Here is a 13,830-nt window from a genome sequence, read left to right as displayed (position 1 = left end):
CTAAAAGCCTAGTGAAATTACATCTCAGCCCCTTGTGACCAAACAAAAAAACAGAAGCCATTTTTATGAATATAGCCCTAGTAAATCGTCTGAGTCGTCTGAGATGTTGGAAGTCGTCTGGACGACTGAAGTGTAAGTCGTCTGGTACCGGTTTATTTTAAAAATAATTTATAAATCTTGTAAAAAAATATTTTGATGCGTGAAAAATAAAAATCAAGTAATTATAAACAGTTTTAAGTGATATAAATTAAGATATGATAAAATTGATTTGTTTTGAAGATAGATGAGTGGAAGTAGTGAATCATGAAATACTTTGGTTTAGGAGTTTGGCAAACATATGTTGTAGTATTGTATGTATTGTTAGGGTTAGATTTTGGAAAACTAAAATGTTTTTTTCAAAAATTAGTTTTCACCTATATGTGTTTATTTATGTGTATAGTAAACACTTTTCAAGTTTGATTTGGTTTTATGAAGTGTTTAATTAGATAATTAAGTTTAGGGGTTATGTTTAGGGTGTGGACGACTTATATTTCAGTCGTCTGTTGAATAATTTACTCGGACGACGTATATTTTAGTCGTCTGTGAATAATTTACTCGGACGACTTACATTTCAGTCGTCTGGTGAAGAAATTAAAACAGACGACTTACATGTAAGTCGTCCAGAAGAGTTTAATATTTTTAGCGGGAAATTAAATATTTTTAGCGGGAAACTAAAATAGAAGACTTTCCAGACGACTTACAAGTAAGTCGTCTGGTTTAAATTATTTAAGCGGGAAAATAATTTTTTTAAAAAATTTTAGGCGGGAATATTTGGACGACTTACATGTAAGTCATCTGTTTTAATTTCTTCACCAGTTGACTGAAATGTAAGTCGTCCGAGTAAATTATTCAACAGACGACTGAAATATAAGTCGTCCACACCCTAAACATAACCCCTAAACTTAATTATCTAATTAAAGACTTCATAAAATCAAATCAAACTTGAAAAGTGTTTACTATACACATAAATAAACACATATAGGTGAAAACTAATTTTTGAAAAAAACATTTTAGTTTTCCAAAATCTAACCCTAACAATACATACAATACTACAACATATGTTTGCCAAACTCCTAAACCAAAGTATTTCATGATTCACTACTTCCACTCATCTATCTTCAAAACAAATCAATTTTATCATATCTTAATTTATATCACTTAAAACTGTTTATAATTACTTGATTTTTATTTTTCACGCATCAAAATATTTTTTTACAAGATTTATAAATTATTTTTAAAATAAACTGGTACCAGACGACTTAAACTTCACATCTCAGACGACTCAGACGATTTACTGGGGCTATATTCTTAAGAATGGCTTCTGTTTTTTTGTTTGGTCACAAGGGGTTGAGCTGTAATTTCACTAGGCTTTTAGGTTAGTTTTGCATTTGATTCAAGTTTGGATATAGGTTTGGGATTAAAATCAAGTTGTGGGTTAATTTTGGCAAAAACCTCACTATTAAATTGGTTAAGACGGTCCTGTTGATACCCCTGACTGCCTAGAAAATGTAGAATCTGGTTTTCTAGTTAGATCGTCTAGTCACATTCTAATATAGGCATGAGCGTTCGAATATCCATTTGGGTATGGATACTACTCATTCGGAAACCATATTTTTTGGGTTTTGAAAAATAGTCTCATTCGGATATTATAAAAAATGGGTTGGCCCGAAATCCGCTGGGGTTGGGTTTTAACCAAAATAACCAAACTACTCGATTCAACTCCGACATTTTATATCTAAACTACTCAAACTTATCTAAAATAACTAAAACCAAAAATACTCAGTATATATATTTCAAATTGGTTATTTTTTGTCCGAAAGTAACCATAGATACGATGTTTTTTTACAACAACCATAGATACAATGTTATTTGGATATATGCATCTGAAACATCCCTTTTTATCTATAGATACCCAAAAAATATTATATTTAATTTATAATTTTAATTTTAGGTATTAATATAAATAAAAATATAATTACATGTTTGGATATGTTCGGATACTCATTTGATTTTCGGTGCGGATCGGGTTCGATTTTTTTTTTTTTTGGTTTTGAAAAAAGAATCTTTTCGGATATTTAGGCAAGATCCGATCGGGTCGGGTACCCTGATTTTGGATCGGTTTCGGGTCGGTTTTTTGGGTGCAGATATTTATGTCCAGCCCTATCCGACATGTCAGTTTGACAGCCTTAACAATATATGTCTATAAATTGCATTGGATAAACAAGGCAAGAAATCATATTTTTTTAATCTGAAAAAGACATTTTTATTTCAAGATATTTATTCTTTTAGTACAATGTAAGCCAGGTTTATATTAAGTGTATTTAAATTTACAGCCTAGCAATAGTTCCTAATTTCACCCCAAAAAAAAATCTTTGAATTTACCTTTCCTTATTTTCCAAAATTACTTTACAATTTTGAAATCTTTTTCACCCGTATCATCATCCGAAGATGGAAATTTCATATTAAATTTTGGAAGTATATATTTACATTTTTTTTTCTTCAGGTCCTGGATAACAACAAACCAACGTTAATATATAATTTAGATTCTCTAGTTTTAACAATCAGGTCCTATAAATAAAGCACCAATCCACCACCTTTTGTAATTCACTCATCATCTCATCTCCCTCTCGGCCTTTTAGAATATTCTGCCAACTATGTCGAAGAAGATCATCCTCGAGAGCTCCGAAGGCAAATCTTTCGAGGTCGATGAAGCCGTTGCGCTCGAGTGTCAGACGGTCAAGAACATGATCGAGGACGACTGCACCGATGGCGGAATCCCTCTTGCAAACGTCAACAGTGCAACCCTCGCCAAGGTTATCGAGTACTGCAAGAAACACGTCGAAGCAGCCGTCGAAGCCAACGCCGGAGACAAAGACACCTACGGTGCTAACGAAGACATCGAGCTCAAGACTTGGGACGCCGATTTCGTCAAAGTCGACCAGCCTCTCCTCGTTGATCTCATACTTGTGAGTCACGCTTTCTTAGCCAATTAGGGTTTCTAATCATGCATGATTCTGTTAGGGTTTTGATGATATGTTTTGTAGGCTGCAAACTTTCTGATCATCCCTGGACTTCTTGACCTAACGTGCAAGACTGTGGCCGATATGATGAGAGGCAAGACTGTGCTTCAGATTCGCGAAATCTTCCACATCAAGAACGACTACACAGATGCGGAAGAAGCTGAGGTTCGCAAGGAGAATGCATGGGCCTTTGAGTGACTTGAAGTTGTGTTATGTTGTTTTTGAAGTTGTGTTATGTTGTTTCTTTTCTCTTTTGATTTGAATAATTGAGTGTGTAACAAACCTTATTTCTCTTTTATTATATGGTTTATGAAAAACATATTATATATCAGCTTTGCTGGTTACAACGAACGGACTTCTAACTCTGTGCATTCCATTAGACCATGTGATTGAACCAAACGCATCTTCTTTAAGTGTGGATGTAGAAGATGAAAAGATCACTTGGTATCTTAGCGTATCTCCTATATTCTTGAATTGTAGACTTCTTGGTATCACTCTGACTCGTAACCCTTTTGGTGCATTGATGCTCACGTTGTAGACAGTATCTTCATCTCCAATGAGGCGTGATGCTACGTTAGTCACTGTCCTGCTTACCCTTCTGCTTTCATCTCCATTGAAGTTCGAAACTGAGATTGATGGATAGTTGATGTCAGATATGTCTCCCTTGCTGCTTTGTTCAGGACAAGCAAAGCCTTGTGGTATACGGTGTGAGATCCTTCTGATCTGATCATAAGTGAAGCCGACATAGCAGAGAAAGTTCAGGTAGTCTATTTGATTGGTTTCGTAAACCAGTCCAGGTGACGAAGGTCCAAATATGGTAACCTGACCAGCACCAAAGTCATAAGGTGTGGCTTTGTCTCCTGTTTCTGTAGTTATATGTGATCCTGTGTTGGTTATTTGCACGGCTGCAGATACAGACAATGTTAAGACTAGTGGTTGTGATTGATTCTGTAATCCCTAACTGTGTTCTTACCTGTTGTCATGATAGCGGATCTTATTGCTGCAGGACTCCATGAAGGGTTTTCAGATTTGAGACGAGCGGCTATCCCTGAGACATGGGGACATGACATTGAAGTCCCTGATTCGATGTTGACAAGTGGCGGTTCCTTGCCTTGTGGTGCTGCATTTAAGTCACCTATTAGCCATGATGCTAGTATGTTGACCCCTGGAGCTGCAATATCAGGCTGTAACAGGTTTCTCATGGAGTTAATTAGTCCACTATGAACTATAAATTGGTATGAATTTAACATGATTACCAAAAAAAAAAAAACTGTGAGTGAAACTGAGAGCTTTAAGTTTATTACCTTGAGGATGCTTCTGGTAAGCAAGTAAGGACCTCTTGATGAGAAGGATGGTATGGATGGTGCTAATTCATGTCCTGTTCTTGATCTTGTTGGCATGATCATTGCAATTGGTTCTCTACAAATTGGATTCTATTAGTGTTCTGTTTGAATGCAATCTCTTGTAAAATGAGACATCTTATTGTTTACCTTGTTGAGTTTATGTAGGACATGATTTCTAGTCCATCCACTGGTTTTACTATTGTTACTAGAAAGGAGGGGTCTATATAAGACAGATCCATTGACTCGTCGTCAATAACTATCACACCAGTACCACCAAGTCTTTTAACCTCTTCGCTTTTCCATTGAATCGCCTGGTTACCATAATCATTGTCACACACTACTATCTTACCCTCAACTATGGTTCTGTTCATAGTGTTACCCGCACAGTTCCTGCAGCATTTGCAGTTATCTTGTCTTGTATTAGTATGAAGAAAAGTAGCACTCTAATTAATGTCAAGAAGCAGCTGTTTACCTAGCAGCTTCCTCATTAGCACCAATCTTCTTGGCTGATCTTGCATGTATAATAGAGTAAGACTGAGTTCTATCAATGTTGGCTATATTTATTCCAGCCCCCTGAAATATCAATGAAGCTTGGGATTGTTAATGTATGGAGACTTGTCAGTGTTTGGCTTACTAGCACTGGGCATTCGGGTTTACGGATCCGGTTATTTGGGTTATTCGGATTTCGGGTTATCCGGGTTCAGATGTTTAGGATTAGTTCTGGGTAATGCCAGGTTCGGGTTGGGTCAAAATCCGAAACATAACCGAATTAAAAATGTTCGGATTTTGTTTGGGTTTCCGTTCGGTTATAAGTTCGGTTCCTACTTTTTGGGTTAAAGAGATAGGAACCGTTCAGGTTTTTGTAAATTTTGGTCCGGTTTTGGTTTTGTTTTTCGGTTCGGTTTGCGGGTTTCGGATAATATGCTCAGCACTAAGGCTTACCTTGATCAATCTGATGTTATCTAGTCCTCCCAGAAGAATGTTAGACTCAAAGCCACGGTCAATAGTACTTGCACCAACAGTGATCATCCATGGAGCAGCATTAACCACGGACTGACTTGAAGGGCCAAGATTACCTGCAGAGCAAATAACCGTGATCCCTCTTTCCACAGCATGAAATGAACCGATGGAAAGCGGATCTTCAAGCAAATTGTCTATAAATAATCCCATAGATATCGATATAATATCAACTCGATCCGCAATGGCATCATCAAATGCAGCTAGTATGCTGGAGCCACGGCAGCCAAGGAGCGAGCAAGCTCTGTACATAGCTATTCTTGAAGTTGGTGATCCTCCTCTCATGATACCTCCTGCCAGGCCATAGTAGGATGCATCAGAGATTATTCTCCCTGCTGCTATTGATGCCACGTGTGTCCCATGTCCCAAGAAGTCTCGTGGTGTTTCATAGTCCGGGTCTAAGAGGAATGAGGAATTGTAGTACCTTGCTCCTATTAGTTTCCTGTTTAGGAAACTTTTAACGTTAAGTACAAGGTGGTGGATTCAAACATATGTGTCATCTTATTACCTATTGCACCGGAAAGCATCAGGTTCTGTCTTCTTCCCTCTCATGCAAGTGCCTTTCCATCTATCTGGTACTGGTCGCATGTGCATGTCGTTGAAGCTCTCTGACTCAGGCCAGATTCCTGTATTTACCATCATAATATCAGTTAAATGCATCAAAATATCTCATTAATGCTCCAATATATATGTTCTCACCTGAATCAATGAAGCCGATAATGGTGTCTCCTACTGCCACGTCTAGTTCTTGTTGAGAATTCATTTCAGTAAAGTGGGTTTCTCTTTGATAACTCTCTTGAACCAAGAAGTCCCATGAGCGAGTTGTGTGGAGAGGTAACATCTGATCAGGAAAGACAGAGACTACTCCTGGTTGCTCGGCCATGAGACGTGCTTCATCTTCTGATAAATGGGCTGCGAATCCAGAGAATCCATGTTTGTATCTGTGCATGGGAGTTTTCCCGCTCCTGATGCAAGTAAGAAACTGTATATAGATCACTTGGTAACATGTATCATAATTAGAATATCATAAGAGTTTTGGATTTTGTAATTACCGCTTTAACATTGTGCTCATAAGCTCAATATGGTGGTCATTGCCTGTTGATTCATCTGAGGATGCTGCTCCCATGTATATGATATAGTCTCCTGACGTACTTGTTTCACATTCACTAGTTTGGATCACAGACAGAAGAAGAAACACGAATAAGATGAAAGTGACTCTAAAACATCTCATCATTTCCTGAACTTCAAGACACAAAATAAGAATGCTTCCAGTTTGGATCTAACTCTTTCCTTATTTTTCCGTGTAAATGTTCTATGAATATCTAGTAGTCCCTAATAAAAACATATATAATTTCAGAAGTGTTAGGTAAGTTCTTACGCTTGAGTCTTGTCTGTTTCAATGGGGGAATGGTCACATGATCATGCATGCATGCCCTTTGTGTGAAAACAAGATTGCCTGACTTCAAGGAGTCTTTTTTTTTGCATGGATATTAACACATTAAATGCAGAAACATTACATTATTTAGTAACTTGAACATTCAATTAATTCATTAATGAGAAAAGGTATCGTTTATTTTTCTCTAGGTTAAGTTTTATTATTCCATATTCATCATACTGAACTTTATACCATTACTCAGTTTGTGCTGCTGCTACTCTCGCTACGAATTACAATGGGCTTCTGACCTGGTACTTGGCATCTTACCAAGTAAGAGCTCCAAATACATCTTGCTTAAGTGAAGCAGAGCAGAAAAGACTATCACCTGGTATGTCAACTTCTCACCATATTTTGTAAATTGGAGTTTCTCCGGGGTCACTTGAATGGTAAACCCTGGTGGTGTTTCCAAGCTGACTGTGTAAACAGCACACACCGTCTCCACCAACATTAGTCGTACTGTCCTATTTACTGTCTTGTTCTCATTACCCTTGAATCCGGAGATTCCTATTGACGGGTAATTGATGGTTGAGATCAAGTCTAGTTTGGACTCTGCAGGGCAAGTGAAATTCTGTGGAACTGGTTGCAATGAAGGCTCTGAGAAAGTGTAAACCTGTTACAGTTAGAAAAGTTGAAATGCATGAAATCCTCTTAGTCCAAATCATGCTTCTAGGCTTGTACAGTTGTACTTAAACTAATGTCTAACGAGATCATATCAGTTTTATATACACGGCAACTTAGAGATATGTTTTTTTTTTTTTTAAATGAAATTCTATCGCCGACCTTTGTAGTGGTTCAGAGTAGAGTGCACTCGTACTCGTGCTACTTTGAGAAAGTTTGTATTATCAACAAAAAGACATCGCATGTCTTGATCTCTTTTCTTTCTTTTTTTGGTCAAAACATGATCATGATTTCTATTTAGGTAATTTATGAGGGGGAAAAAAAAAGAGATAAAATGGAATTAGGCCCTACTTCCAGGGGAGTGAAATAATAGTCTCTCGAAGCCCAAATAAGTTTCCATCGTATGTAAAAAATCTCCGATGCCGGGAATCGAACCCGGGTCTCCTGGGTGAAAGCCAGATATCCTAACCGCTGGACGACATCGGATAGATGTTAGCATTTATGAATCTAGAGATATTATACCTCCGCTACTTGCAAGCTAGATTTATAATAATGAGTACGCTGAATGTTGAATCTGTAGCTGCGATGTGCACAAGTAGGAAAATTGAAGTGTTAAAAGGAAGCATTGATGGAGTTTAATGGACATGAGAAAGCTTCTCAGAGCAACTGCAAGAGCTTGAAGAACATCTCTACTTCTGTTTCCACACCACTAAGTATTAACAGATCAAGAAGACAAGAAGACTAGTGTTAGCGCAAATCACCGTATCAAGTTCTTGATCCTTTGATTATTTTGGTTCATCAAAAATTAAATAATTAACAATGTAGGAAAATATTTCAATGTTTTGTTCATGATTCTAGTAAAACTGTCCAAGCAAAATATTTGATTATGTTCTTTTCTTGTGTTCTAAAGCAGTGTAGGTCAAACATCATTATAATTGAACCGAACCAAACCACAAACCAAGATGGTTACAAAGAAACAGATATAATTTCACAGTCTTGTTAAAATTGTACTTGGTAAACTCACTTTGCTACATAATCTTTCCGGGTTTGAATCATTCAAATAAAATACACACAACAAATATATATAATCATTTCCTCAAATAGAATCGGATCTTCTCCATAAACAGACCCATCAAACCAGAAAGAAAAAACAAAGCGGGCGGGTCACTCCGGGAGAAAAGAAACAGAGATACAGAGCGCGACCACAGCCAATAACTTTTTTTCAGACATACAGACAAACAAAACAATCTTAAAACTGAACTCTTGAAGAATAAGTCTGTCCGAAAGACCAAGAAGAAGGAACAACATTGAGGAAGACTCTCGTAGCACCATCGGTAGTGGTGATGGAGAAAGAAAGAGATTGACCATCGAGATAAGCGTTTGATTGCCAATTAGCTCCCCAGTTACGAGACATAGCTAACCAGCCAGTCTTTGATCCTTTAATGGAGACAGATTGAATCGAACCAGCTCCTCCTACGTTCGAAATGTTCACTAGCTCGAAGTAGTCCCTCCCGTTGATTCTGAATCTCACTCCTCCTCTCTTGTAACAACTTACTCTGTTTTTCAAAACAGAGACTTTCCGTTTAGAAGTTTTCTGAAAAGTTTAAACCTTTAATGAAAAGTTCTAACCTTTGGAACACGACGGGGACGATTCCGCCTCTGTAGATTCCGATCTTTTCCCAAGCGGGCTGTGCCATGTCGAAATGTTTGAGCGGCGGGTTGCACCAGCCACCGTCGTTGTTGGGGAGGGCGAAGTTCGGTGGGCAGAAGTTGGTTGCTGTTATCACCACCGAAGCTCCTTTCTTGCACCACCGTGAGTCCGCCGCGTAGTCGCACGTTATCCTATAGCATTCGCCGCAAGAAGCTCCGTTGTTAAACAAAGCCGTGCTTAGCGCCGCCGTCATTGTACCGTACCCCGCCGAGTAGAGATCTCCGTACCCACAAGCTCCGCCTGGATAGACAAAAGGAACACACTTTGAGTCCAATGGCCTAGTATGGAAATATATTTATATGCAATTAAAATGATTTATGTTACCCATTGTTCCAGAAGCGTCACTCCCTCCATAGAATGTGGCGTGGCCATTGGTTAAACCAGAAGGCCTAAACGCATCAACCGCTATAATAAGAGCGGCCAGAAGCGCCAACCCAGCTAGAGACTTTGCCATTGCTTATAACTAGTAGAAGAAGAAAGAGATGATGATGATCGAGTGAAGGCGAGAGACTTGTTTAAATAAAGGTGGGAAGTGTGTGTTTGTGTAGACTGTGTAGTAGCAACAAAACCTTACATGTGATCTTATCTTTATCTAGCCTGTGTGTATCTTTATTTTCTTTATTATTCTTTTCTTTTTCGCAAATCTTTTACATGCGTTTTTTTTTTTGTAAGTAAACACTAGTATATAAGTCCAAAAAGATAGTAGATGTTTAAATTTTGTTTGTTGTAATATGTAGATGGGATTATTGTATATATTCCCCACTAAGTTCATATAAACTCTGGATGTAAGTTTCACTAATATTAGTTTTTGTTCATTTCTATCATATATATATTTTGCTGTACAATGCGGTGGATATTAATTTTTGCTTAAATACATATAAGATAGTTTTCTTGTTTGTAATGTGCACAATACTATCATGTGCAGGTTGGTCTGTCCAGGTTCATCAATCACATGCTCTCTTCTCCGACATTATTAGCAACAGGCCAAATCGAATTTTATTTCTTTAAATCATTATTAATTAATACTTATTTGGGTTATTCATCTCTCAAAACTTGATTTCCATTCTAAGTTGGGGAAGATCACAGTAATAAATAAAACAGTGATAAATAAACATATGGATACAAGAAGGTTAAGGACTCGAGGACCTTGTTTAGATGTGATTTAGAGTTCAATAAACCTTGAGAGCCAATGACATTGATGATGAGGCTTAGATAGTTGGCAGTTGTAGCCATCAAAGAGCCCAGGAAATTTATTACCGATTTTTCTTCATTATTGAAAACTTAATGACTCACACGACAAAGACCTGTAAACTTAAAGCATAACATGAGATTGTTTTATTAAGAAAATGAAACCTAGTTTGGCAGGAACGGACTTATGTATCAATTATTTAATGGCGTTACACATGTCTTGTCTTCATTCTTCTGATATTTAAGGGTCTTTACCATACAAGATATAAGTGTGGACTAAAGTTACATTATAATCTGCATAAGCCTTAGTGATGATAACATTTCACATGCCAATGTTCTAACAATGATCCACCGTCTGAAGATGCGTTGAATCCCCCCTCCCCCCCGAAACACCATTAAACGAAAAAATATTCCAATCTTCTGAAACCAACGACAAATATAAATCTATTTTCCTAAACCTGAAACCAAAGTAATAAAAAGGAACAATGATTATCCGGAGGATAAAACACACTTAACACACCTCCAGTAAAACACTTTAGAAAGTAAAGTTGTGTGAGTAACAAACTCAGACTGAGATATTATCCTTCTCTAAAAGTCATCATAGTCTTCCTCAGCCATGTGCTTAGCCAACTCTTCCTCTCTCTCCTCTTCCCATCGCTCTTTTTCTTTTCTTTTTTTTGAATATAAAAAAAATTAATCGCTTTTTTTTCTCCTTGTGGGTATTAGGAAGAAACCTCAAAGCTCTGACCGCCTCGTTATGCATGTTGAGGCAGAAAGCAATTCTCGCGTTAACCGCTGTCTGCGGCTCATTCGTGGAGTAAATGTCCCCTGTTTCTCTTGAGACCATGCACCCGTTTTTGTGATCGATGGTCGCGTCAGATTGCTCCGTCAGGAAGGGAGATTCTCGAGTACGAGATGCTTATGTTGCGTAGTCCAGTCCTGATGACGTTGTGGCGGAGTCTTACGATGAGATTGTGCGTCCGGTCTTGAGCAAATGTCTCTGAGAACTTCTCTTGGACTGTCCTGAACAGCTCCAAGTCCCCAATCCTCACCGCCTGCAAAGAAAAATTGACACAGACTATTAACCGCAACCTTCAAGATCAGATTGATAATCTTGTTGCATCATGTAAGCTCATGCCAACGGCAGCAAGAGCAAAATTATGAAGGTGTGTACTCACATTGGTAAGCTCGAAATAAGGCCTCAGAGCCTTCTCCATCCCCTTTTGAATGAAGACTGGCCTCTCAGGGATCTCACCCAGTAGCAAGCGGACCAGAATGGCCCATTTATTGCATTGGATTCTGAACCCCGGAGCTGCTAGGGGCTTTCCTGGCTGCTTGAAGGAGACTTTCTTTTGCATCTGTGTACTCCAGCTGAATGGTTCGGATCTTCCCCAGGTAGAAGAGATACCCACAGAACTGCAAAGCATATCATTTGACATATTTCCATTTGGGGAAATCAAATAGAAGATAATGACCAAAGGATGAGCAAGAGAGCACACTGGAACACATCAATTAGTGATATGACTGCAAGTGGAAAATGATTAGGCAAATGGATATATAAGTGTATGAAAGCATAAACAAGAAAGAGCTACCTGCTGGTTTGAATGGGCCTCAAATGGAGGTGCCTTTGATCTGAGCTTCTCTGCCTGATCATACAAATTGTAATGGAAGTAGTTGCGAAGCAACAGGTTTACAAGTGTTTCCTGTATTCAACACAAATAATTTTCAATCAGCAAGCAAAAGTTTCATAGCAATGAACGTAGAGGCTTAAACGCACACATACCTGACCCAACTCATCATGGCGTAGTGTTGCAGAGTGATGCAAGGCAAGAAGATTCCTGCACGTATAAACAAATGAACCAGAGAATTAACAGTTAAACTACTGATTAGTACTAAGATGGGTAGAACCAAGTTAAGAAAAAACTAAAAACAACCCGTCTGTTAACTACAAGTCTACAACTAACCCGCGGATTTCAGCAAGATCGCCAGTTAGTTCGTAGCTCAAGGAATAGTAAACATAGAGTCTTGAAGCAATCACATCGATGGTTCATCTGTTAAAGTTCTTGAGACGAGCAATGCTTGCTGAAGAACAAGGTTTAGCCTAAGAGCCGACCGAAAAGAAACTCATGAAACTAAACCATATCATAAATATTAACCCATCAAGAGTCAGCAGCAGGAGTAAACTCGGGGTACTTCTTCTGATCAATCAGAAAAAGAAGAACAATGAAGTAGCAGTAGATCTCGAGCTCAGAAGGTAGGTTCTTAGAAGATGTAGCAGATGTAGCAGATGTAGCCGTATCAACTTCCATGTCATGTTCATCACCCTAAACCATTATAAGTACAATACTTCAGTATCAACTTCCATGTCATTCACAACAACTAAAGAGATCATAATCATCATTAGCGCGAACCTAAGAGCATGATTAACGGTTAGGGTGGGGTTCTTGGCGGAATATAAGAATCCCAGCCTAAGAACCCCATTAATCATGCTCTAATTGGAACAAGTGTTTTAAAAATGGTCTAGATGCTCAAAAAATGAGTATATAAAGCTCCTAACTATTTATTGAACATTGCATAATAGTATCAAAATCAAGAAGTAAATAGAACCTCATAGTACCTTGGCAGTAAAGGAAGAGAGGCGAGAGTGGGGTTCGGATCCTGGAACCAAAGCGAAATCGAGGAAAGAAGTTAACACGGAGGAGGTGAGTTTTCGCCTGAGACCAATAGTTAGCCGCACAGCACGAGCAATACGGCGGACTTCCTTCGTATACGAGCCAGTATCGATCAAGTCTGCTATCTCCTTCAAATCTGGAAATAAATCAAAGAAGAAGAAAACCAAAAAAGGTCGAGATTCACGCACGCTGCATCGTGGATTGAGAAGGGGTGTGGTTATCTTTCATTTCGACGTCCTGAGCCATCTTTGCCCAAATCACGTTGCTCTTCACAAAGACGGAAAGAAGATTAGGTTAGGGTTATGCGGAAGTGCCAACTAAGCTGTAGAGATCATACGGGATCGTTTGAAGTAACTAGCGTTTAGCTGAATGAACAAGTCAGAGATAGAGCTTACTGAGTTCACCGAACAGAATTCGCCTAGGAGATACCGGTGATGATGATGAATCAGATTTATTTGAAGATGAAACTATGGTGCTGCTGCGTAGAGCCTTTTTTTTTTTTTCCAAAAGTATTTTTCTCTTTGTTCAAGAAAAGCTTTCTAATAATTTATTTAACTATATTCGATGATAATAGTGAGCAACATGTGTCGTTGTAGTATAGTGGTAAGTATTCTCGCCTGTCACGCGGGTGACCCGGGTTCGATGTCCGGCAACGGCGATATCTTTTTTAACATGGCTTCCCACGTACGGGCCCTTAGTTTGTTAAATTAGTGGGCCTTCTTCGCGTATTCCAAAATACAATCAGTCAGCATATACTATTACTGTCTCCATATTTTTTTGCTCGTCT

General features: G+C 38.4%; 4 protein-coding genes and 1 non-coding gene across 5 annotated transcripts; 1 reads left to right on the top strand and 4 right to left on the bottom strand.

The window, feature by feature from the left end:
- Positions 1-2,638: 2,638 nt before the first annotated feature.
- Positions 2,639-3,367, top strand: LOC106305692 (SKP1-like protein 3). Its single transcript, XM_013742043.1, has 2 exons — positions 2,639-3,005; positions 3,084-3,367. Exons 1-2 carry the CDS (start codon positions 2,694-2,696, stop codon positions 3,255-3,257), a joined length of 486 nt encoding a protein of 161 aa, XP_013597497.1. The 5' UTR covers positions 2,639-2,693; the 3' UTR covers positions 3,258-3,367.
- Positions 3,335-6,771, bottom strand: LOC106305691 (CO(2)-response secreted protease). Its single transcript, XM_013742042.1, has 9 exons — positions 6,472-6,771; positions 6,119-6,384; positions 5,928-6,045; positions 5,345-5,861; positions 4,875-4,975; positions 4,550-4,792; positions 4,364-4,478; positions 4,033-4,243; positions 3,335-3,964 (listed from the first exon to the last, which is right to left on the bottom strand). The coding sequence occupies exons 1-9, from the start codon at positions 6,651-6,653 to the stop codon at positions 3,381-3,383; spliced, it is 2,337 nt and encodes a 778-aa protein (XP_013597496.1). The 5' UTR covers positions 6,654-6,771; the 3' UTR covers positions 3,335-3,380.
- A 1,115-nt stretch (positions 6,772-7,886) lies between these two features.
- On the bottom strand, positions 7,887-7,958 carry TRNAE-UUC. Its single transcript has one exon. It is a non-coding gene; the product is annotated as a tRNA-Glu (tRNA).
- A 569-nt stretch (positions 7,959-8,527) lies between these two features.
- On the bottom strand, positions 8,528-9,738 carry LOC106302143 (expansin-A11). The gene is made up of 3 exons (XM_013738672.1): positions 9,508-9,738; positions 9,102-9,423; positions 8,528-9,028 (listed from the first exon to the last, which is right to left on the bottom strand). Exons 1-3 carry the CDS (start codon positions 9,635-9,637, stop codon positions 8,722-8,724), a joined length of 759 nt encoding a protein of 252 aa, XP_013594126.1. The 5' UTR covers positions 9,638-9,738; the 3' UTR covers positions 8,528-8,721.
- Positions 9,739-10,666: 928 nt separating this feature from the next.
- Positions 10,667-13,814, bottom strand: LOC106302868 (26S proteasome non-ATPase regulatory subunit 3 homolog A). The gene is given in 9 exon segments (XM_013739275.1): positions 10,667-11,426; positions 11,550-11,688; positions 11,690-11,787; positions 11,964-12,074; positions 12,155-12,209; positions 12,336-12,472; positions 12,546-12,695; positions 12,989-13,264; positions 13,806-13,814. Coding segments are annotated over 9 exon segments (1,155 nt in total). The 3' UTR covers positions 10,667-11,246.
- Between the last annotated feature and the right edge of the window lie 16 nt (positions 13,815-13,830).

Source organism: Brassica oleracea, chromosome C7 (genome assembly GCF_000695525.1).
Source record: "Brassica oleracea var. oleracea cultivar TO1000 chromosome C7, BOL, whole genome shotgun sequence".
In the NCBI taxonomy this organism is placed as follows: domain Eukaryota; kingdom Viridiplantae; phylum Streptophyta; class Magnoliopsida; order Brassicales; family Brassicaceae; genus Brassica; species Brassica oleracea.
This window is presented reverse-complemented; position numbering and strand designations above follow the sequence as displayed.